Raw genomic sequence first — 25,392 nt, 5'->3', positions numbered from 1 at the left:
ATTTCTCCGCCGACTCTGAACACGCCCCTCGGTGTAGGCAGCCCCTGCAGCGGGCGAGCACACGTCTCTACCTGGAGCCGAGGGAACAGACCCCTTGCAGCCTGATGCTGAATCTCGCCACCAACTGGGTAACACAAATCACCAGCCGGAATGCCGGTCACGAGAAGCATCAGCCCAGGCAGGGAGCCGGACAGGGACACCTGCCTCCGTAACAGGTCCTGCATCCCACCTTGAAAACCTCAGGCTGAGTTTCTGACAGGGGCCCGACGTGCCTCGGGGGAGTGGGGTCCCAGATTCGGCAAGGAAGCCAGCATTTCTCTTGCCAGGGGGTCAGAGCCCGCGGGCCTCCGGTATCACAGGTGCCACAGGGCGGTCTGCCAGCAGCTGCCTTGGGCTGATGGCAAACAAATGCCTTTCGAAAATGGCATCCACATGCTGACACACGGCCTTGCTCGGGTTCTGGGTTGAAACCACCTCTTGCGAGCAGCTCCTTCAATGCTGCCTCCCCCCAGGATGGCTGGCAGGGGCCCCGGGAAGATAAGACAAAAGCGAGATGCCCTCATTACCATGGGCCCAAAATAGCTTTATGCTCCATTTTTTAGACATAGCACAACTATGGAGTTACATAATAACAATGAGAGCCATTTTGTGGTCCAGACCCACTCTGTGCCCCTTGGGTGCCTGCCCTGAGCCCCCCAAGCCCCCACATATCCTGGGCAGCAACTGCTCCAGGCATGGGGACAGGGCAGGGTTGGCCCCTTCACTGCCTCACCGCCCTCAGACCACATGCTCGGCTTGGTGAGATGGGCCCTGCACAGAACCGTGTGTGGCCCAGTGGACACTTCCCACAATAGGCCTCACCATGGAGTAACTGTGACCTGTCCAGGGCCATGCCCCCCAGGGAAGAGAAAGCAAAGACGAGGATTCAGAAAGGTGAACACCATGGTCTTATGGGGAAGAGACCACTGGTGGCTCCGGTGGCTGGACAGGTGACATGGCAGAGAGACTGTGAAGAGGTCAGGCCACAGGGATAGCCAGGACAGTCTGGAGCAAGGCCTGAGTGCTGGACTGAGGAGCTGAGGCCCTGGCAGGGGGACACTGCAGAGTCTCCTCAGACCCCCCTTTCCCGCTCCCCCTTGTCACTTCTGTGAGAAAATCCCAGCAGCTCAACCTCCAGGGCCGTGTGTGACCCTCTCCCTGGTCCCAGTCCGTGTCATCTCACACCAGGACACCCACACGGCCTCCTCCCCAGTTCTCCCGCCCGAAAGCCTTCTCTGCACACGGCTGCCAGGAACCCTTCCTTTCCTTTTCTCGATTAATTACGTTCAAGTCATCTCACCCTCCTGTTTTAAACACACCAGTAGGTTGCCATCCTATTTAAAATAAAACCCAACCCCAGTTTGGAGGTTCTGGAACAAGTTAAACTGAGTTACCACAGGACACAGCAATTCCACTCCTCGGCATACATCACAACGAAATAAAGACTAATGTCTACATCCACACTTCCACACACGTGTTCACAGCAGCCAAAAGATGGAAACAACCCAGGGGTCCATCGATGGAAGAACACATAAACAAAACACAGTCCATCCGTACAACGGGACGTATTTATTCAGCCATGAAAAGGAATGAAGCTCTGAGACACGCTACAATGCGGATGAACCTCGAAAACATCGTGCCGAGTGAAAGAAGCCGGTCATAAAAGACCACGTGCTTCATGATCCCATTTATACAAAACATCCAGAACAGGTAAGTTCATAGAGACAGAAAGCGGATTCGTGGCTGCCAGGGGCTGGGGGTGGGGGGTAAGGAGTGACTGCTCAAGGGGACAGGGTATCCTCTGGGGGTCACAGAAATATTTCAGGATGAGATAGTGGTGACGGTTGCACAACACTGTGAATGTACTGTCATTCAGTTGCTCACTTTAAATGGCTAATTTTATGTTATCTGAAACTCACCTCCATGATAAATAGACCATCAGTGAAAATCAAACCTGACCCCACCGCCAGGCTGGCTGGGCCATGCCATCCTCTCCCTTGCCCCCTGCCCCACCTCCTGGGTCGTCTTCTTGCTTCCGGAGATGGCCAAGTCCCTCTCCCCTCAGGGCCTCTGTCTGTGCCAGCCCCTCCTCCCGCCTGAGCTCCCCCCAGCTCTGGGGATGGCCACACCCCACCCTGGGGTGGCATGCCGAGCCCCCTCCTCCAAGAAGCCTTGCCTCACCCCAAAGCCTCATCTGCTCCCTACCCAGTACGCGGCCCTGACCCGTCCCTTGGGCCCAGGAGGACCGGAGCAGTGTCCACAGCTACCTGGGGTCTAATGGGGGATGCCACCGAAAAGAGGAACACGATGTGTTCAGACACACCCAGGTGCCCAATGCAAACACACACACTCTTGTGTGCACAGCTGCTCACAAATACGTGTGCTCACTCACTCGTGAACATGGACATGCGCGCATTCACGTCCTCCCCCAGGACTGTGTCTCTCACTGTCGCACCCCCAACTGGCTCCCACATCTGCTCTAGCACCAGGCCCAGCTGTCACCTTCTCCCACCTCGATCCACCTGGTCCAAGCCCCACCATCTCTGGCCCCACAAATGTATAAGCCTCCTGCCTGCGTGCCCAAATCAATTCTGCAGCCTCCAGTCTTCTCTGCAGCTGGCAACCAGAGTCTCGCCAAACCGCCAACCTGAGTAGGTAGGTCCTACAGCGCCTCTCCTCACTGGACCTTCTGGTCCTCACTTCCCTAGCAGCCTCTACCAACACACAGGCCCTGCTCCCCACCACGCACCCCTGCCCTAGGCTCCAGAGGAGCTGCATCCCAGCACCACCTCCAACAATGATCCTCAGACCAATGATCTGCAGGACCCACGAGGGTGGGCCACGGCTCACCATGGAATGAAAAGTCCTCAGCGTCTCCAAGGCTTCTCCTTGCCTGCAGCCCGACATGGGACCTGGCCCTCAGCATCATTCCCCCTCGGTGACCACCCCCCCCCCCATCACACAGCTGCACACGTGCCCGGGGTTATGACTGCAAGAATTCAGGTGGCAGTTCCAAAGAGCAGCAAAGCAGAAGCTACAGTAGGAAGGAGTATCAACCGGGGCAAACCCGACTAAGGAACGCGATACGGTGCTGAGCAATGCTGGCTTACTCACTCCTCTACTGAGACAAACCTCAAAACCCAGTCCAACTCAGAGAGACGCCAGCCCTGAGGGTCCATGTGAACACAGGCAAATAGCACTCTAGTCTGGGATACAAAAATACCATGACAAGAGCAAAGGTGCACGGGTATCCTGGAGGGTGTCAGGTGATCGAGGGGGAAGCGGTATCCCCCGTGCTGGGATCAGAGCTTTCACTGAGGTGTTGCCTCATGCACGTATCTTTCTGTTGGGGGTTGAATTATGTACCCCCAAAACGAGACATCCAAGTCCTAACCACTGTACCTGGAATGTAACTTCGAAAACGGGGTTATTTGCAGATGTGATCAGGTTATGACAAAGCCATGACGGAGTGGGGTGAGCACTAACCCAATGATGGGGGTCCTTATAAGACAGGACAGACATGGGGCGCCTGGGTGGCTCAGTCGGTTAAGACTCCAACTCTCGACTTCGACTCAGGTCATGATCTCACGGTTCATGAGATTGAGCCCCGCGGCGGGCTCTGTGCTGATGGCATGGAGCCTGCTTGGAGTTCCCTCTCCCTCTCTCTCTCTGCCCCTGCCTTGCTCATGCTCTCTCTCTCTCTCTCTCTCTCTCTCTCTCTCTCTCTCTCTCAAGATTAAACAAATAAACTTAAAAACAAAACAAAACAAAAAACCAAAAAGGATGACAGGACAAAAAGGAAGGCGGAAACTGGAGAGATGTGGCTACAAGCTGAGGACGCCCAGAGCCACACCAGAAGCTGGAAGACACAAGAAGGCTCCCACCTGGAGTTCCCAAAATGAACCAACCGGCCCTGGTGACACCTTACTTTCAGGCTACTGGCCTCCAGAATATGAGACAATAAATTCCTGTTTTAAATCACCGGGTTTGTGGTCATTTGCCGCGGCGGCCCCAGGAAACTAATAAACACAGTGCCTGAACTGTCCCTGAACACTCCCAGGGGACCCTCCGCAAGACTGCCCTCCGCCTGTGTGCCCCAGAGCACAGTGGGAGCAGGAGGGGCCCTGCCCTCAAAAGGCACTGAAGGAGGGTAAGGAAGGTGCAGGCAGCAGGCAGCAAGAGGTGGCCAGGGGGACGGAGACCCCTGAGGTCATCACCACCTCTCAGAGTTGGGAACGATGCCCCAATCGTGCCACCCTGAAAAGCTGAGAACTCTGCAGAAACCCTTCTGATGAGCGTGGTACAAGCCCACCAGCAGTGACATCTGATCTGTGGATGGAAGGCTGCCTCGGTCTGTTCTCAGAGCATCAGTTTTGCTGCAAATTACCAGGTCCATACCATGAGGCTGCCCAAACTCTACTGAGGGTGTTCCCTAATGTCTGCATGTACACTATGCCATCGTCCTAGAGATGGAACCAGTATGATTTCTGGAGCACCCGTGACCCCTTGCTTCAGGAGGTCTGCCTGCGTGAATGGCTTGCCTAGCATCGTGGCCCAGGCTGGAAGCCAGTGGGGAGTCGTGTGGGCCCTGGCGAGCACTTCCACTCCGAGGCCTCTGGGTGGGCCCCAGTGCAAGCAGAGGAAGCCAGCACAGGCCGCCCACAGGAGGCACATGGCTGCTATTTTCAGGGTGGGTTTCCACACTCACAGGCCCTCCCTCTAGGACAAGGAATGGACTGTGTGGATATGGGGCACAGCTAAGCTGGGGACTCACGGGCAGCCATGGCACAGGCATCCAGGAGCAACCCCTGGGTACACAAAGGGGTTCCCCACTCTGGTCCATGCCCTGAGGCTCTGCCCTGGGCGTACTCTGCAACATCCCTGGGCCTTCGCTTCTTAGCACACAAATGGAATATTCCAGATGCACCAGGACAGAAATCCCAGCCTTGGGGCGCCTGGGTGGCGCAGTCGGTTAAGCGTCCGACTTCAGCCAGGTCACGATCTCGCGGTCCGTGAGTTCGAGCCCCGCGTTGGGCTCTGGGCTGATGGCTCGGAGCCTGGAGCCTGTTTCCGATTCTGTGTCTCCCTCTCTCTCTGCCCCTCCCCCGTTCATGCTCTGTCTCTCTCTGTCCCCCCCAAAAAAAAAAAAAAAAGTTGAAAAAAAAAAAAAAAGAAATCCCAGCCTTCATCGATTCCTTGGACACTGAACTAAGACTAACCAGCAGCGAGCTTTACAGTTACAGGGCCATGAGCAAATGCCACAAACCTCGACAATGTAAAGTAGTAACACGGCCAATAGAATCAGGAGTGAGGGGGAGTGGAGGGGAGACCCATAAGTGGGCACAGAACCCCAGCTCCCAAGGAGGGATGCAACCAAGAACACGGAAGAAGTGGTTTACAAAACCAGTCTGCTCTTGGAAGACCCTCAAAAAGTGAAAACACAGAATTACCACAAGACCCAGCATTTCCACTCCTAGATATAGACCCAAAAGAACTCAGGCGTCCAAACAAAAACTTATACACACATGTTCGCAGTAGCACTCGTCACCAATTGTCAAAGAGTGGAAACAACCCAAGTGTCCATCCATGGATCAGTGGATAAACAAAACGTAGTTTGGCCATGCAATGGAATATTACTCAGTCATAAAAAAGAATAACGAAGCCCTGACACAGGCTACAATGTGGACAAACCTCAAAAACATCACACTGAAAGAAGCCAGACACAAAAGGCTGTATGTTGTACAATCCCATTTATGCGAAATATCCAGAACACACAAATCCATACAGGCAGCAAGTGGTTTCCAGGGGCTATGGAAGGGAGGAGGGATGTGACTGCGAACAGGGACCAGGTTCCTTCTGGGGTGATGGAACTGTTCTGGAACCACAGTGAGGTGGTGGTTGTACAATGCTGTGAATGTACTTAATGCCACTAAATTGGGTCACTAAAAAATGGTGAGTTTTATGTTACGTGAATTTTACCACAATAAAAAAATACAAACAAGAAATGAAAAGCATCCTCAACATCCTGGCTCAGGACAAAGCACACATCAGCGTGAAGGTGAGCAGCAGGCAAGGCCCAGAGTGTCTCATCTCAAGTCTGTGCCTTTGGGACAACAGCATAGGTAGGGAACTGTCACTGAGCAGTGTCCCTGCCCTCAGAGCAGTATCATCAAACTGGGAAGCCACTATGGCCCTATGTGTGTACGCAGAAGAAGAGCATGGCCTGTCAGAGACCCTCGGCCACGTGGCTTCTTGGCCACTGCACATCCCCTCTGCAGGCAGCCCAGGAATGGGCGGATCCACACGGCACCCATCCCAGGGGTGGCGCGGCCGCCTGTCCACTGCAGCCCAGACAGCCTCAGGGTCCACTGGCCCACATCAGAGCCTGCAACCTGGCAGGCAGGAGCACGGTGGCCGCAGCTGCGGCCTTCCTGAGGTCTGAGAAGCATTTTAAAGAATGTGAACTGGTGGCCAACTTTTAAAATTTTTTTTGAAATTAACTTAAACATCAGAACTGCTGGCTTCTCCTGAAACACCAGAAGTGCCAACAACTTGGGGCCTGGATTCCTGGCTGGTGAATTTTTATCAGACAGAGCAGGGCCAGGCATAAAGGCACCATGGGTCCCCTCACACCCCACACCCAACCCCAGGCCTCCAAGAGGGTCGGCACAGCCTGAGGTCACCCAGCTGGCCGCAGACCCAGGGCCTCCAAGCCTAGCTCATCCCTGCTGCCCTCACTCCAGCTGCGCGGCCTGACCCAAGGCCTGGAGGGAGGAAGCCCCCACCCCACCCTAAGAAGCAGGCCAACTGGGACGGGAAGGTGTGGAGCTAGGATGCTGCATGTGGGCCAAGCAAGGCCCGGAATGCAGGTCTCACCCTGAGCCAAAACCCCAAAGAAATCCACTGTTGCCTGTTCAGCATTTAACCATTAGCAGCCCAGCCCTGAGTGGATGCCAAGAGGCCTGCAAAGCCCTAAGGAGGGGACAGCAATGAAGGCAGAGGGGTCAGCAGCCAGGCCTAGGCAGAGGCTTGCTCAAGAGCCAGAGGTTCCTCAAGGGCAGCCCACACTACACCCACACCAAAGCACCCACCTGAGAATAGCTCGACACAGCCCAGGAGCCCAGGCTGCTCACACCGGCTCCTGTCTTTGCCCTCCTGCAGTCCCTGAAAATCCTGCATGTCTGGCCCAGCCATCAGGGCCACTCCCCTCCAAGGAGGGTCCACAGGGCATTGCCTGGGGCCAGCAGGATGGGAGACCTGGGCAGGCAGTTGGAGACAGAGGGAGCCCATCTCCCAAGGGTGCTAGAAAGGAGGCTGGCAGGGGAAGCCAGCAGGCCCATGCTGGCTGGGGATAAGCTCTGCAGGCTCATGAGCTTGCCCCAAGCATAAAGCACAAACAGGTCGTGGTGTGCTCCAGGCAGAGAGACCAGTGGAAAAGAAAGAAGGCTGAGGATTTCCGAGTGAGAAGATCTGTGTTGAAAACAAGCAGGAAATGGGGGGGGGGGGGCGCGTGGGGGGAGCAGGCAGGTGGCCAAGGAGGGGACACTGGAGCTGGGAAGAGGACTCCAGGCAGGAGGCCCAGCGAGTGCAAAGGCCCTGGGGTCAGAATGAGCACGATGGGGGGAGGACCAACATGGAGGGGACAAGGGGGCCAGACCGCCCACCAGTAAGCAAGGAGGTGGGGGGAGGAGGGCTCAGAGCCTTGTGGGGCCTCACTGAGTATGATGAGAAGCCACTGCAAAGATTTAAGCCGAAGTGACCTGAACCACCTTCCCCTGCATAGAGTCCTCTGTGCTGGGAGGAGCTGGATTGAGGGGCCAAGTGGGGTAGGCAACATGGGAGTGGGTGGTCCATCCTTGGCCGATGGGGCACAGACCAGATGGGGATGGGACCCCTGACCCCACCGCCTCCCAGGATGGGGCCCAATGAGACATCTGGACAGGTAGTTACTGTCTAGGTACAAGGAAGACTGCCTAGGCAGACAGAACCTGGAGACACTGGTCCCAGAGACTGAGTACTCCCAGGTCGCACCCCTGGATGTACTTACAGCTTCCCAAAGGGTCCGACGACGGTGTCCACAGCCTCTCTGAACACAGCCCCTGCCTAGGACACTCTGTCCCTCTCTCATCCCCCATGCAGGTGCTAGACATCCTTCCTCCTGATGTCTCCCTCCTTCATATCCACCCCCAACTCAGACCATGTGGCTAGTAGATAATTATGAAAGGTGCTGCAGCTCTTCTCAGTTCCTGTCACTCTACCTGTCCCCTCAACCGGAGGCTGTGCCCACTGCTGTAGGCTTCCCACTGCCACACTCGGATGAAGTCCATCACGCCTGCAGGAACATGAGGCCAAGCCAGGGGCACTCCCAGCATCCTGTCCCCTTGGGCTCTACCTTCTCACGCCCATGCACCCCACAACAAGCCTCTGCAGCTGCCGTGCCCCCTACCAGGTGCACCTTCTCCTACTCCCTGGGCAAACCTCAGTCAGGGTACCGCTGTGCTCAATATGGCTGCCCCATGCCCCATCTGGCACCTACTGCTCCAGAAGTGGCTGCCACACCTGAACCTCCAAGCACCAAGCAGGCTCGGAGCAGGTACTGGTCAGACGTTTGTTGACCGGAGGAGCCTCTCCAGCCTGGCACCCGTGGCTGCCCTCATAAGGGACGCCCTCCCTCATCCTGCTGCTCCTCCTCCAGCCTCTGCCTTGTGATCCCCTCCTAGCTCTTTCGAACATGAGTCTGCGTGGATTCAGGCCTCTGCGCCCCTCATGTGTCACCCCACCTGGGGAGGCCCCGAATGCCAAATCAGCCAGCAGCTCACGAGCGCCACCTGCCCCTGCCCTCAGAATGCTCTCCAATGCTGAGGAACCTCCTCTATCCCAGCAGTCCCCACCAATCCTCCCCTCCACACTCCTGCTCCTCCTGGCGCGGGCCAATGGCACCATGGTCTTCCTGTGTCGCAGCCTGTGCCTCCCTCAGGCTTCCCACACTCACTGGCCTGGCAGGCACCTCTCAGCTCCTGAGCCCCCCAGCACCCTATGCCTTCCAAAGCCGGTCTCTTGCTCCCCCTGACCAATCTTTTCTCAAGCTCTGCCTAAGACTCAAAGCTAATCTTGGGTCTGCCCCTCCCTACCCCATCAGCTAGTTTCTGGATCATGTCCAAGCTCCCCAGCTTGGCTCTTGAGGCCCTTCCAGATCTGACTCCCACCCCTCTCTCTCTTCTCTTGCCACTCACCCCCTACCCAGATTCACCTTATAGAACAGTCATGCCCCTGACAATCCTCCTCCAAGCTTCTGTGCCTCCATACATGTCATTCCTCCTCTTCCCAAAGACCCTTCCCCTCTCTACCTCCCTCCTGTCCCACCACAGAGCTCTCCTCTTCCAGGCAGCCCTCCCAGCTTGGCCCCACCCTCCTGCAGCCTCTTCTCTCCTCTAAGTTGGTAGCCTCTGCAGGGCAGTCAGCAGACACAACTTCCTACATAGAGCACCAACTGCACACAGGTATAGTCCTAAGGGCTATCCATGCACTGACACAGATGACCCCCTCCACAAGTGCACCTGAGGAGTCACGATGGGGAATCTGACAGGACCCGGGTATATGCTTGCCCAGGGTCACACAGCTGGGAGGAGGACAGCAGGACTTCATGTTGTTAAGAGGCAACACTGCCCAAAGTAATCTAGAGTCAATGCAACCCCTATCAAAATCCCAACAACGATTTTTGCAGAAAGAGAAAAATCTACCATAAAATTCATATGAATCTCAAAGGACCCTGAATAGCCAAGACAACCTTTAAAAAAAAAAAAAAAAAGAAAGTTGGCCGACTTACACTTCCTGACTTCTAAACTTACTACAAAGCTACAGTGATAAAGACAGTGTGGTACTGGCATAAAGACAGACATAGAAACCAACGGCATAGAAAGCCCCGAAATAAACTCTCACATACATGGTCAAATGATTTTTGACAAGGGAGCCAAGACCATTCAAAAGAGAAAGGACGGTCTTTTCAACAGGCGGTGCTGGGAAAACTGGATCTCCATAGGCGATGAACGGAGTTGGACCGACACCTTATTCCATATATAAAAATCGACATGGATCAAAGGCTGAAAGCTAAAACTATAAAACTCAGAAAAAAAAAAAAAAACCAGAGGAAAGACTTAATAACATTAGATTTGGCAATGACTTCTTGGCTATAACACCAAAAGCATACTCCACAAAAGGAAAAATACATAAATTGGACTTTATCAAAATTAAAAACACTTGTGTAACAAAGGACACAATCGACACAGCGAAAAGGCCCCGTTCTCATGGAACGCGAGAAAACATTTGCAAATCGTAAATCGGATAAGGGATTAATATCCAGAACGTCTACAGAACTCCTAAAACTCAACAACAAAAAAACAAATCAAAAACGGGCAAAAGCCTTGAATAGCCATTTCTCCAGAGAAGATCTACAAATGGCCACAGGCACATAACAAGACACTCAATGTCACTAGTCATTAGGGAAATGCATATCAAACCACAATGAGATACCACCTCACCCCCATAACGATATAATAAAAAACACTATAAAACAACAAGTGGTGAGGATGTGGAGAAACTGGAACCCTTGTACCCTGCTGGTGGAAATATAAAATGGTGCAACTGTTGTGGAAAACGGGGCAGTTCCTCAAAAAAAATTAAACAGGGAACTGTCATATGATCCAGCAATCCCACTTCCGGCTATATATACCCTGGAAGCAGGGATTTGTTCACCCGTGTTCACAGCAGCCAAAAGGTGGAAGAGACCCAAGTGCCGACCGAAAGGTAAGTGAATAAACAAAATGTGACACATACATACAACAAAATATCATTCAGCCTAAAAAAGAAAGGAAATTCTGACACCGATGCGTCCTGTAACACTGAGGACAGCATGCTAAGTGAATTAAGCCCATCACAAAGAGACAAATACTCTGAGTCCACTTATATGAGTGGTCCGATACACAGAGACAGGGAAGTAGAAAAGCAGGAGCCAGGCGCAGGGGGAGAGAGGACGAGGAATTAGTGTTTAATGGGGACAGAGTTTCAGTTTCGCAAGATGAAAAAAGTTCCGGAGATGGGGATGGTAGCACCACCACAATGTGAACGTGTTTTATGCCCCTGAACCACACATTTAAGAAGAATTAAGATCAGTAGGCCCCTGGGTGGCTCGGCCGGTTAAGCGTCCAACTATTGATTTTGGCTCAGGTCATGATCTCACAGTTCGTGAGTTCAAGCCCCGCACCCGGCTCTGCACTGACAGTGTGGAGCCTGCTTGGGATTCTCTGTCTCAAAATAAATAAATTGACTTAAAAAATTAAAGTAAGGGGCCCCTGGGTGGCTCAGCTCAGATCATGATCTCACTGCTCATGAGTTTGAGACTCTGCTGACAGTTCACAGCTTGGAGCCCGGAGCCTGCTTCAGATTCTGTCGCTTCTCTTTGCCCCTCCCCCACGCGTGCTCTGTCTGTCCCCCTCTCTAATATAAATAAACATTAATTTTTTTAATTAAAATAAAATAACAATTTTTAAGATGATGAATTTTATGTATGTTTTAGCACAATTTAAAAAAAGGAAAACTATAAAAAGACAATTGGCACTATGGGATTCCTGCCCAAAACCCACCACCTCAGCTCAACTGCAAGAAAATACCAGAAAACCACCCCGAGCAACAAAAAGATAGAGCAGTTCTCATCAAGGGGTTGAAGGTCACAGATGACACAGAAACCCTAAGCAGTGGCCCTGGATCAGAGACCAAGGACACACGATGACCAAATGCGACACGGGAGCCTGGACGGGATCCTGGGCCAGAAAAAGGTCACGCTGGTGGACATCTGGGGAAATCCAAAGGCAGTCCAGAGTCTAGTTAATAGAACCGTGCTGACACCCTCACTGACACATGACATGTTCAAGGTGGTGAGGAGGTAATGAAATGGTCTGTGCTTCTCGCTGAATCCAAAACTATCTCAAAAGAAAAAGTGAAGAGAAATGAATAAGCCCACAGCACCCCCCCCCCAAACAAATCTGAACAGCCATGTGGTGGCATCTGTCACATGCCAAACCATGGCCCACGGGTGCAAAGGGTGAGACCCTGCCCTCACAGCTGTCCCACGGGGCACCCTGATGCCAGTCAGGCACAGAGCTATGTCCTCATCTGTACAACTCTACAGATGGGAAACTGAGACACCGAGAAGTGGGGTCATTTGAGGGAAGCCAGCAGAGGCAGGGCTTGAGCCAGAGAGAGCCACTTGGCTAGTCGCTGGGGTGATAGCGGGGGACACAAGTGGTCCCCAGCAGGGCCCTGTTATGGACCCTCAGGGCTCCTCCCTCTGCAAGTGCTGAGCCAGCGGTGAGGGAATTAGCATCTCCTTGCCACCTGCAGGCAAAGACTGAGGCTGCCGGGCCTACAAATCACTCCCGGGGCTGTGCATTGATTCCGTGATGATTTAATGAGCCGCTCCCGTCCTAATTACAGCTATCAAACCCCGCCTGCCTGGGAGGACAGAAGGAATGGAGAAGGCACGATGCTCACAGGTGCAAAAGGACCCATAGAAGAGGGCAGCAGGTTCAGTTACTTGAGAAACACTGAACTTACTGAGAAAAGCTTTTTAGCCAGGCTGGGCGTGGACACAGTGACCCCTTTGCGAGACACGCTCTGCTGCCCCATGTCCCCAGCCCTCGGGTCCGAGGACTGGCTGGCCCTGCAGAGCTAGCCCCAGGCACTCTGCCTGGCTGGGCCGACACTTCCTCCCAGAGATTTCCAGGCAAATGACCAGCTGGCAGTCACCCCCCCCCCGCCCCCCCACCCCCCCCTGCGCCCAGGTGAGCCGTTTCAGATGCACGGAAGAAACAGGAAGTGCTTTAGGTTTTCTGTTTTCAATTTTCATCAGTTTTGAGACATAAATGATTTTTTTTTTTTTTAAGGGAAAAAAAGGTGTGGTGGAGAGCTTCCCTGCAAGCCCAGCAGCAGGGAAGGCAGGCTGTAAAAGTTCTCAAGGGACTCCACCCCTGGACAGGGAGCCCTAGGCAATGAGGGAGAGACCAAGGAGCATTTAGGCTGTATCTGGGAATGAGTGCTGGTCCACTAGCTGACTCAGGAAGTCTGTCCTTCCAGGCAGAGACTCACCTCTCTGGACAGAATGCCACATCCCAGCTTTGGGTTGAAGCCCCCATGACCAGTGGGGTGTCAAGCTGGGACCACAGAAAAAGAGGAATTTACGTATGAAATTAGGACTCCGGGTCTCTTGCAAAAATGCCTTTCCTCAGGACAGGGGCCCCCAGAGCACAAAGTCAAGGCTATTTAATATACGCCCCCCCCCCCCACACCTCATCATCTGCCTGGGGAATCAGATTCCTGATTCTTAGATGAAAGAACATGTGCCAAGTCAGCAAGTCCTGGTTTGTAATGAATCTAGCACCCATGACCTCTGGGGGGCGTGCGTGGAGGGAGGAGACTCCTGCCCCAGTCTCCTCTCAGGTCCCTGCAACCCCTCATATGGCAGTCAGAGGAATCTTTGCTAAACCTACATCTCACATCACAGCCCTGCTTAAAACCTTCCTAGAGCACCCCACTACCAGACCCTGACCAGGGCCCACAAGGTAGCATTCCCTGAGCTCGATCAGGTCGGGATTCCCCTCTATGACAAGCTTCAGGGTCTCCATTCCCATGGCTCGTCCTCATCCCCCTGGCTCAGTTCAAACATCGCCTCCCCCAAAGGGTGCCCACCCCATTTCACTCTCTTAGAGCCATGACCTGAGGGCTGGGGACCAGCTGGCCACTGTTTCCAGTGACTTGTTCAGCAAGGCATCCCCACAACACAACACCAGGTAGGTGCTCAATACATACTGACTGGAGCAATGGACCTTCCAGTCCAAACTGTGGCCACTGCAGGGAGACCTCACTGGGCAACCTTGACACTTCTTAATGCTGTTTCCCAGGGCATCATGCTGCCCCAGGCCCACTGGCCCCAAGCCCACATGCATCTGCAGTCCATCCCATAATACACCACGCATGGTCAATACTCAAACCTTCTCCCTGAAGTTGTTCAGGCAGACTGAAGCTCCAGAAAGACCACCATGTTCCCACCTGGGTCCTTGGCCCCTCGGCACCATGTTACGTGTTCCAGATTGATAACAGGAATACACAACACATTCTTGGTATTTAAGGGGGGTAAGCCTGACTGTGTGGTGGGAAGTTGGCCCTTTTAAAGGACGCTTGCACCTAGGCAATTCCAGAATGAACTGGAGACAGACCTGCCCTCAAGGAAGTCACAGTCCAGTGTCTGCTTAGCACCTGCTGAATGCCCACTACGTGCCTGCTCAGTATCTGCTGAGCATATCCTGTGTGCCTGCTGAATTCCTGCCGAATGCTTGCTGAACACATACTGTGTGCCTGCTGAATGCTTGCTTAAGTACTTACTGTGTGCATGCTAAATGCCTGCTGAGTGTCTGTGGTGTGCCCACCAAGAGTCCACTATGTGCCTGCTGCCAGGTACCTGCTGAGCACCTGCTAAGTACACACAGTGTGCCTGCTGAACACCCGCCGTCTGAAAAGTGCCCACTGAGCGCCGCCATGCGTTCACTGTGCACACACCTCCAGAAGCTCAGCAGCAGCGACCACGCAGTGAGCATCTATGTACTGGCCCGATTCTGGATGCCTTACGTGCATTAACCTAAATCCGACCACAGAGCGACCAGAGACCACCGTGACCTCTGCTTCACAGAGAGGAAGTAGAGCACAGAGGAAACTCACCCGGATCTAAGCTCACCCAGAAGGAAGCAAGGAGAAGCCTAGCAGCCATGGCCCTGGCTTGGCACCAGGTGCTACAGAATCCCCCCACATTTTCTGTACTTTGTTTCCATTTGGCAAATAATAAATATTGACTCTATGTCCCTGGCCCGTGAGGCAGGCAGTGGCTTCCTTGTTTGTGCACCTGGACCCCCATCCGACCGGCAGCACCATGGCTATGCCCAGCCGGGGCTGGGCACCCACCTCTGGCATTGGGCTGGATGTGGTAGCAGGAGGAAGGAGAGGGGGTCAGAGACACCCCAGCCAGAAACAGGGGGCCATTCCATCCCATGAGCTCCAAAGCAAAATAGGACTCTCCCACCCCCACCCCTGGTTCTCTGTGGTTCCCCCATCACAGTGAGCCCCACCTTGCCCTCCTTCCTCTGACCTCCTGATTAACTCTGTCACTATTACCCCCTACATGTCCCAAATCAGCCCTCCCTTTGTCCTCACCATGGCCCACCCTAAGCTGCTGCATACCCCCTCCCTGCTATGGAGCACAAGGACACACAGGTAAGGACACACAGGTGAGGCCACACCTGGTGCGTGCATGCATGGGGACAAATGTGATGAATGTCTGGTTTGCAAAAACCCAGGGACAACCTTCATGATCCTCAACAGATGGATATGAACTAAAAGTCCAGCATACAAAAGGGTCCCTCTATGCCTACGTTAAGAAAAACATGAGCCCCAGAATCAGGCATGGGTTCAAACCTGGCCCCTCCACACACAGTGAGCCATATCACCTCTCCCACCAGTTTCTCATATCTGCAACAGGAAAAGCAGCAGCTCTTTCTCGTGGGTTACTGCAACAACCCACTGGCCATACACACGTGGGCTCTAGCAAGTCTGGCTCCTGCCACTCCCTGCATCTTCATGTCACTTATGTTGTCATCCTGCTGGAACCTTCCATGGCTCCCCATGGCCCACATGCAGGGTCTGGCCCAGGGCTCTCCACCACCTGCCCCACCTCCCTCGCCGCTGCTCTGCCCATGAAAGTCTATGCTCCTAGAGCACAGGGTTCTAGGAGCCCGGAAGGCTCTGCTCCACCCTGACCGGCTGGCAAACTCCCAGAGCAGCGTGAAAAGAAAGAAAACATACAGGACACTGGGTTAGTCCAACTCGGATCAAACCCCAATTCACCTGTTTCTAATGCTCTGTGACATTCTCCAAGCCTCAGTCTCCCCCTCTAGAAACTAGGGAGGATATCATCGCTGCCCGGGGGTGGTGTTACCTGTTGCCAGGCTTGACGCTTGTATCTCATGGAACCGGGGCTCCACCCAGCCCTTCTGCGCCCGCACAACCCCAGCATATCGAGGGCTGCAATAGCAGGGTTGCTCAGCCTTAGCACCGCAGACACCTGGAGCCAGATTATCCTCTGGGAAGGGGCTGTCGGGGTTGGGGGGGGCACCACAGGTGGGGTGGAGCTGTCAGGGCACTGCAGGGTGTTGAGCAGCATCCCCACTCCACCCACCAGATACCAATAGCATAGCATCCTCCGGCTCTAAGTCCTGACAACCAAAAACATCCCCAGATGCTGCCAAATGCCCCCGGAGGCAGAAATGGATGGGGTGAGCACCCAGTAGGTACCACACATCTTTGATGCTTCCAGGCCACATCCCACCCCTGACATCACCACGGCATTTTCCAGAGGGTCCCATTTGAAAAAACTCCCTAGCACCAAGTAAGTACTCTGAATCCTGACCGCTGAGCCTGCAGAAACAGAAATCCCCCAGCACCGGAAACCAGAAAGCCCCCAACACAGAAAGCAGCAGCAAAGAGCTGACACTTAGCCTCCCACAATACCTGCAATGGCCCAGCTCTGACCCAGAGAAATCTAATTAATTCCAACCAGGACCAGAAGGCCCACTGCAAGGACAGGAGTCACTTTGCACTGTACCCCTGGCCAGCTTTAGGAACAATGACGGTGGAACACCTTCCTTGGCTCCATGGACCAACAAATACCACTGTGCCACCAACCTACCGCCAGACAGCTGGTTCACACCCCTGACCAAGGCTGGCCCTCTCCCTCTGCTTGGCACAGCCCTGGTGACCACAGTGCACAGGCCTCTTGGAAAGGCCTGCACGACAAGGTCTTCAGGTCCCCACTCAGAATTCAGGCTCCCACAGTGGATCTTCAGAAGCAGAATCTGGGAGGAGTCCAGGAGTTTGCATCCTTCATCTCCAAGGTGGTTCAGGGGCCCCGGAAAGTGAGAGAACAACCGCCCACCATCTTCCCAACCTTCCCTGTTGCTCTAAGTCAGCAGGTCTCAAACTGCAGGACAAACCTATTGTCCTGGGGCCCGCAAACTCCTTCTACAAAGCGCCAGACGGTACATATTGTCGCCTCCGCAGACCAGGTGGTCTCCGTCAAAATGACGCAACTCTGCCACAGATGAGACATAAACGAATGGGCGTGGTCGTGTTCTAATAAAACTTTATTTACAAAAACAAGCGCAGCTTACCGATCCCCGGATTGGCAGGTTAAAAAATCAATTCAGCGGGTCCCCACTACCATTCTGCGTTAAATAGAAGAAAACTGATTAGATCTACTTTCCCCAGGTGTTGACAGGGTCAACAAAGGGAGGGCTGGACTCCTTGGAGAAAGTTGTTTTGATTTTATGTTTGCTGCTGGGTGCTGGGAAGCCACAAGACACAGATTTCTAATCATGAGTCAGTCAAGGAAGTGAGCAGGTATCTTCGGGACTAGCCCTCAGCTCTCATCCTGTCCCTCAGCCGGTCACACGCTCCTCTTGCCCAGCAAGTGTTTGCTTGAGCCCATTTTCACTGTGCGGGCACATGCTCAGGAGCGGAACTGCCATGTGTATGGATTCAGCAGGTGGTGGCAGGTGGTGACAGGGTGCTGTGGTAGGGTCCACCTGTTCTGGGGAATCCAGGAGGACTTTCTGGACCTGTAGTGTGCATGGAACCAGGGGTGTCTGGGACCGGGCATGAGCTCTGGGAAGGGTTCTCTGCCCAGGACCTCAGGCTAGTGGGGGACACTCAACAGTCACCTGTGGGAAGCACGCATGGAAAGGCTGGAAACAAGGCTGGGGCTCCCTCCTTTCAAATGACAACTTAGAAGCTGGTCTCTTGCAGGCTGTGGAGACTGCAGCTCCCAGCCTGATCTAGGAAATGACTTTCATAGGGAGAAGAGCCATGGGTCACACACAAAGGGCCATGTGATGCACCCCAGAGCCACCACTTCTGTAACAACAATAGTTAATGACAGAAAACATGTATTCCCGGGTCTAAGCCGCCAGAGGAACGTGGGTTTAGCTGCAGAAACAATCACATCTCAGAGAAGCCAAGACCCAAGTGGGACCAAGCATGCTCTGGCAAGCGATAGAAGGTTCTAGTTTATGGTTTTAATTCCTTGTTTTGGACACGTTCTGTGCGATTGTCTCAGGGCTGAGCAGCAACTCTACTTCCCAGCTAGGACACCACTCTGGGCCTCAGTTTCCCCATCTGCACAATGGGGAAGACGACACCTCCTCTCTGAGGGGGGCTGAGCATCAAGGATCAGGGACTGAGTAAAGGCCACATGGTGCCAGGCAGGGATCAGGAACCAAGGGTGCAGAGGGCAAACTCTACCCACTGCCTTAGGATACGACCCCAAATACTCATCTCGCCCCCCGGGCCTTGCTCCTGGTGTTATCCCTCTGGTTCAGTCACCACTGGCCTGGGGGCCAGCAACGGACTGTGGGTCTCCAGTTCCTGATGACAGGCGAATGAAGGGTGCGCTCTAGGCCACACGGCCTGTGCCAGTGAGCCAGAGGAGGACAGATGTGTGCATCTGCGGACAGCCCCCAGGCCCACTGTCCCAAGGTGGTTTCAACAAGGCACCCAGACTCTGCCTTAGCCAGGGGAGAGAGTGACCTGGGGCCGCCGTCACAAACGACCACAAACTGAGAAGTGTAAAACAACAGGACTTTATTCCCTCACAGTTCTGGAGACCACACGTCTGGAATCTAAGTGTCAGCAGGGTCGCATTCCTTCCGGAGGCTCTAGGGGAGGACGTTCCTTGGTCTCTTCCAGCTCCTGGGGGCTCCAGGCATCCTCGGCTCACGGGTGCAGCACTCCCGGCTCTGCCTCCGTCATCACATGGCCTTCTCCCGTACGCGCCTGTGTGTTCTCCTCTTATGAAAACACCAGTCACTAGATTTAGGACCACCCTAAATCCAGTATGATCTCATCTCGAGTTCCTTACCCTGATTTCATCTACGTCTTTTCCAAATAAGGCCACAGCCACAGGTTCTGGGGGGCAGGACGTGGGCAAATCGTTTTAGAGGCCCCTATCCTGTTCAACTCAGTGTGCAGCTCACAACCTGGAGAGCAGGAGACTGCTGGGGCTTTCTGGGGGCGGGAGATGGCTCACTCCATCCTCTCAAACAGAGCAGCTCGGGGAGTCCTGCGTGCGTGTGTGTTGAGGCTGCAGATGGCACCAGACACTTGAAGCAGCCGGCACAGAGGCAAACAGTGCCAAAGCCAGGACTGGGGCCAGGACCGGGGGCGGCCTTCACGCTCAGCTAACCCGAGCCACCGCTGCGCGATGCCTGCCGCCCAGGGACCCGTTTTCCTCCAGCCTGTGCAGAGCCACCCCCATAACAGGGTAGGGCCAGGAGAACACCCTCCTTCGGTGCAGCCATAACTGGCAGCCCTGGCTGGGCCGCCACGGACTGCTTGGCGTGTGGGCTTTCTCTGGCCCAGGTGCTGCTCCCTGGGATGCTCAGTGATCAGTCACACGCAGAGCCTGCTGTGTCCTGAGTCCCGGGCAGGCAGGTGACACACCCCGTTCCTTCCCCTGGCTCCCGCCACGAGATCTACCCGCACATTCAGACGGCTCTGTTGCCGAAATATCACCAAAAGCCACCGATCCTGGTCACTGCCACAGACACCTCCTTGCTCAAGTCACCTCTGCCCAGTCCCCGACGTAGGTGCTTAAGCAGCCTCTCACCAGCTGCCTGCCCTTGCCCGTTCAGCTCACAGCCATCTTTGTGAGACACGAAGAGTCCTCGAATGGTGAAGCGGGGAGTTACTCTTCGGCCTAGCACCTAGTTACTCTCCGGCCAAGCACCTCCGTTCCTTGGTACACACTCAAGGGAGAAGACCCGCAGCCACACAAGCTCCTGGGCGCGTATGTCCGCGACAGCGATACTCACAATGGCCAAAAGGCGGAAGCAACCCAAATGTCCCTTGATGGATGAATGGATATATGGAAAGGAGCGGAGCCACAAAATGGAGTATTATTCAGCCTTAAAAAGGAAACGACGCACAGGCCCAACATGGTGGATGTACTTAACGCCGCTGAGCTGTATGCACAAAAAGGGTGAAGGTGGTAAATTTTATGGCCTGTGTATTTTACCACAATTTTTATAAAAGGAATGAAGCACTGACACACACGACACTGTGGATGAACCTTGAAAACATCGTGCAGAGTCAAAGAAGCCAGACACAAAAGGCCACACCTTGTGTGATTCCATTTACATAAAAAGTCCAGAACACACAAATCCATAGAGACAGAGAGCAGATTAGTGGTTGCCAGGGGCTGGGGGAGGGGGCATGGGGTTTCCTGCTGGAGTGATGGAAATGTTCCCAAGTTGACTGGCGATGGCTGCACAACTCTGTGAACATACCCAAAGCCCCTGAATAGTACGCTTTAAGGGAGTAAACTGAATGCACCGGGAATTGCACCTCAATACGCAAAGGCTCGCCATTCACCATCACAAACCCTCCCGGGGCCCCTCCCAGGGCCCCTCCCTTGGTGAAATCCAGGGCTCGACAAGCCACTCCGACCTCACCTCGACTCTTGTTCTCTCTACATGCCAGCCTCACAGTCTTCCCATGTGTTTTCTCAACCTCACCAAGCCCTTCCCACTTGAGGGCCTCTGCACCTGCCTGTCCCCCACCTGGGGAACTCTTCCCCAGTGTGAGGGGCTCCATCTCACCACCAGGATGTCAGCCCCCCCACCCTAGCCAGTACTGGCACATCACTCTGTTGCCTCTCTCCAAGAACATATGTTTTTGTTCATTTGCAGGGATTCTCCTATCCCCCCTAAAACCACACTCGCTCCCCCAAGAGCATGGCCCTCACATGCCTCGTATGCTGCCGGCTCCCCAGCACCCGAGATAGTCCCTGAACAGTCCCTGAAATGTGCCGCTGCAACTTTACAGGTCAGGATTCTGAGGCCCAGAGAGGTTAAGAGACCTGCCCAAAGTCACACTGCAGAGCACCACCGCCCTCCCTGCACCTCGGGCTGCCCCAAGTCTGAGGACAAGAATGGAATACTCATGCACCCACCCCTCTACCCTGCGATTTCAAAGTGGTCTCCCTGACATCACACCCCATGCCAATACCAAATCTGATCCTCGGGGTCCCTGTCCCCGGGTGAGGTGACAGCATGGATTTATACAAAAAGGCTGCATGCCTGCTTTCACACGATACTGACATGCCTACCATCACCAAGGAGTGTAGGCTGACACATGGGAACTTAAGTAGCCCTGCTCATTCCAAGAGTGGACATGCTGTCAAAGAATTCACGGGAAGGAGCAGGTACCAAACTGGCCATGTGCCGCCTGTTCACACGTAGAGGTGAAACTTCAGCATCTATCACAGGGGAAGGCGGTGTGGAAGGCTGCAGCCACGGGCGGGCAGAGGGGGTGCCTGAATCAGGTGTGTTCACTTCACCTGCACCAGGCACCGCAGATACGCCACTCATCACATGCAATGGCCAAACGGGGTTGGAAAGACTTTGCTCATCCCGGCCCCAGGTGTGGGAAAAGCCATCAGCCTGTCCAAAATGGCACAGCCATACAGGTGGGTAGAGAGCTTTGAACTCTATCTGCCCAGGTGCAAAGGTTGCACCCCTGTTCATTCAACCTTTCCTCCAAACTGAAGGATTTTTAGCCTAAGCACTGCTGACATTTGGGGCTGGATCACTCTCTGTGGTGGGGGACATCCATGAATTTTGAGGTGCTGAACGGCATCCCTTCTTTACCTACTAGATGCCAGTAGCACCTCCTCCCCCAGACGACACGACCCAAATGTCTCCAGACATTGCCCAATGTCCCTGAGGGACAGAATTGCCCCCAGTACAGAACATTGCTCTGTCTCACAAAATCCAGTGTAAGCTCACCTCCACCCAGGGCTCACACCCAACTCCCAACGTAAAAGAAGACAACAGAGAGGGAGGTGGCAGACAGAAATGGTTCCCAGGACCGAGAGAACTCCTATCCACGTATCTTAAAAATCTCTTCTAAATCCATCAATAGATGACAGAAAAATAAATGTGGCCCTCCTAGTCAATGGAGTATTACTCAGCCATTAAAAGCAATGAAGTTTTTTTTGATAATACGCTACACTGTGCATGACCCTTGAAATTATCGTGCTGAGTGAAAAAAGCCAGACACAAAAGGCCACATGTCGTATGATCCCATGTATATGAAATGTCCAGAACAGGCAGATTCATAGAGACAGAAAGCAGACTGGTGGTTGCCAGGGGCTGGGGGAGAGAAAAATGGGGGGCTGGGGGAGAGAGGAATGGGGAGTGACTGCTGGTGGGGATGGGAATTCTTTTGAGGGTGATGAAAATGTTCTGGAATTCGCCACCGGTGATGGTTGCCCCACTCTGTAAATACACTAAAAAACACTGATTTTTACGCTTCCAACAAGTGAATTATATAGTACGCGAATCAATAAAGCTGTTATTTTAAAGAAACCTTTTCAACAACAATAATACATTTCCAACCCCGACACAGAACCCAGACCTCCAATCATGAAGACAGACATCAGCCTTGTGTGACCCCCTTCTTCTTCCTGCCACACTACATACAGCTGAATGCGAACACATGCTACATGCTGGAGATGCGACGAAGTAGACATTCCTGCCCTCAGAAGCCCTGATTTATGGGGACACTCGAGGCGCAAGCTTGCTTGCTTGCTTGCTTGCTTGCTTGCTTGCTTTACTTCCTTCCTTCATTCATTCATTCATTCACCAATTATCTCTTCTTCGACATCCTAAGCAAAAGCACCAGTGGCTGGAGCAGGAACAGCCAGTACCCGGTCAATGGTGGGCACCCCGTCAATAGGTGCCAAACAAATACACAGAAATAGAGATTCGCATTCTAGCCCACACAGTCACGACCTCACAGACAAACAAGCAACTAACTGGTAAATAACGTGACCCGAAAGTTGCACCTGAAGAATCAGAGACTGAGGCTCATGTCACAGAGGTATGTCTGCCTGGGACGGTCAGATCAGAGGCCAAATCCAGACACCGCCTATATAGGGGTCTGCAGCTCCCATCCACACCCTCCCCAAGGCCCCAGGGTGCAGGACAGGGGGAGGGTCCCACCACTCTGCAGGAAGCAGCAGAGACTTACTGTCACCTGTGCGAAGCATGCTCTCCTCCTTGAACCAGAAGGAAGGACTTGCTAGGCACCCTTGACAAAAGAGGATACTGAGGCCCGAGGAGACTGGCACCTCAGTGCGGTCATTGGGCCAGAGAAACGGGCCCAGGAGAAAAGACAGACCTCCAGCTCCAACCCTGCTCAGGGCCCGCAGTGGCTTCCCAGGTGAGGTTAGTAACCTGGTCTGCCCCTGCGTGCCAAACACACCCATCAACCTGAGAAAGAACTGTCCCTCCACCCTGGTCCTGACAGGCCAGGAGCCATCCACGGCCAGCTGTCTCTTGTCTCAGTGGGAGGAACACAACCTGGTCCCCACCATATGGGCTACACGGGGAAGGGGTAGCTGTCTCCACTCCAAGCTCTAGAATGGAGCACAATCTGCCTTCCTGACCACCCTCAGGTCCCCACAGGAGAGGACGCCAACAAAACTTTCCCTCGGGTAACCTAAAAGAGAGAGGTACCGATCCCACCTCAAGTCTGCAAATGGGGATATACCTGTCCTTCCTCCAACACCCAGGGAGTGAAGGCACAGGTGACAAAGATGCAGAGACACCTGTCCCTTCAGATAGCAATGATGTCGGGGCAGCTGTTCCCCTCAGGCGGCAATGATGTGGGGGCACTGGTCCCACACCAGGTACCAACGATGTGGGAGCATGTATCCCCCTCCCCAGGTAACAATGATGCGTGCAAGCAGCGCCCAGTTCATACACCTCAGTGTCCTCCTGCCTCCCCTAGGTAGCAGTGATGTGGAGGCACCTGTCCCCCTCAGGTAGCAAGGATGTAGGGACACCTGTCCCTCCTCAGGTAACGATGATGTGGTGGCACCTATTCCCTCCAGGTAGTAATGATGTGGAGGCCCCTGTCCCCTCCAGATAATAATGATGGAGTGACACCTAGCCCAACCTCCAGGTAGCATAGATGTGGGGGCACCTGCACCCTTTCAGGTATCGGTGATGTGGGGGCACCTGTCCCGCCCACGATGCCCGGGGCGTCGGGACACCTGTACCCTCCGGCTGTGCCAAGCCCCGCCCCACGGCGCGCGCCCCGCCCCCGCGGCGCGCGCCCCCCGCCCCGTGCACACGCCGGACACGCGCCCCCTCCCTCCCTTCCCGGCCCCGAAGGGTCGACGCGGGCAGCCCCCTTACCCGCGCGGCCCGCGTCAGGCTCAGGTCCTTCATGACCTCCTCGAAGGCCGCCGTCTCCTCTGCCTGCTTCTGGTTGTGCAGCGCGATCTTCTCGCTGAATTTCCGCGGATTGTTCGAAGTCGCCATCTTCTCGCCGCCACCTCCTCCTCCTCCTCCTCCTCCACCTCCTCACCCCCCCCCACACACACTCGCCAGTGGCACCGCGCAAGCGCCGGCTGGGCCCGCGGGCGGCGGGCAGTGCGCAGGCGCCTTAGCGGTCGTGAGTGCGGCGCAGGCGCATGGAAGTAGCGCGCGGCGCGGGGGCGAGAGCGCATGCGCACGCCCCTCCGGCGCGTTCGTGTCCAACAGAGGAGGCGGGGCGGGGGGGGCGGGGCGGAAAGAGTAGGATTTGAGCACATGCGTAGTGTGCAGACTCCTGGCCCGCTGGACAGCGGCCGTCTGGCCATCGGACGTGCATGGTTCGGGGACGGGTCCAGGCGCTGGAGCCCCCAAGAAGGAGACCGCCGAGCCAAACCCTTCCAGTTGACAAGGATGGGGCCAGCAACCCATAAGGACAGATAGCACCCCGAGGCTTGCCGGGGCTCGAACTAGTTCAGCTTTGAGACCAGTTGAAGGAGTTGCTCATTCATGCATTCATTCATTCTACGAATATTTATTGAGAGCCTGTATGTGCCAGGCACACTGGAGAAAAGGCGGGAGCAAGCAGACGTGGTCCCTGACCTGACGGGGTGTGCAGTTGGGGGGAGGGGGGGGCGGGGACAGACATAGCCAATAAATGACCCAAGAACATTTCTGATGGAGATAATTGTGATGTGGAAAATAAAACTAGCGATGGACTGGCAGGATATTGATGTTAGGGAGGGAGACTCCTACCGCCACCACTGTCAGGGAAGTAGGGGGGCGTCTGAACTGAGCCCTAAACCTTGAGCTCAGCCCCCAGCCCCAAATCCCAGGCATCATCTTTAACACGTTGCTTTCCCTATCACCTTACATTTGA

At 54.4% G+C, this 25,392-nt stretch overlaps 1 protein-coding gene across 10 annotated transcripts in view; it reads right to left on the bottom strand.

Moving 5' to 3' along the window:
• CRTC1 (CREB regulated transcription coactivator 1) overlaps positions 1-24,532 on the bottom strand; it is a 76,543-nt gene extending 52,011 nt beyond the window's left edge. For all 10 annotated transcript variants that reach the window (XM_047843014.1, XM_047843023.1, XM_047843024.1 and 7 more), the window contains exon 1: positions 24,396-24,532. In XM_047843014.1, coding sequence (XP_047698970.1) covers positions 24,396-24,521 — 126 coding nt within the window. In that variant the 5' untranslated portion in view covers positions 24,522-24,532. The remainder of the gene's footprint in view (positions 1-24,395) is intronic.
• Between the last annotated feature and the right edge of the window lie 860 nt (positions 24,533-25,392).

The sequence above is a fragment of the Prionailurus viverrinus genome, chromosome A2, assembly GCF_022837055.1.
Source record: "Prionailurus viverrinus isolate Anna chromosome A2, UM_Priviv_1.0, whole genome shotgun sequence".
Lineage (NCBI taxonomy): Eukaryota > Metazoa > Chordata > Mammalia > Carnivora > Felidae > Prionailurus > Prionailurus viverrinus.
The sequence above is the reverse complement of the archived record's forward strand: the minus strand, read 5'-3'. Positions and strand labels throughout refer to the sequence as shown.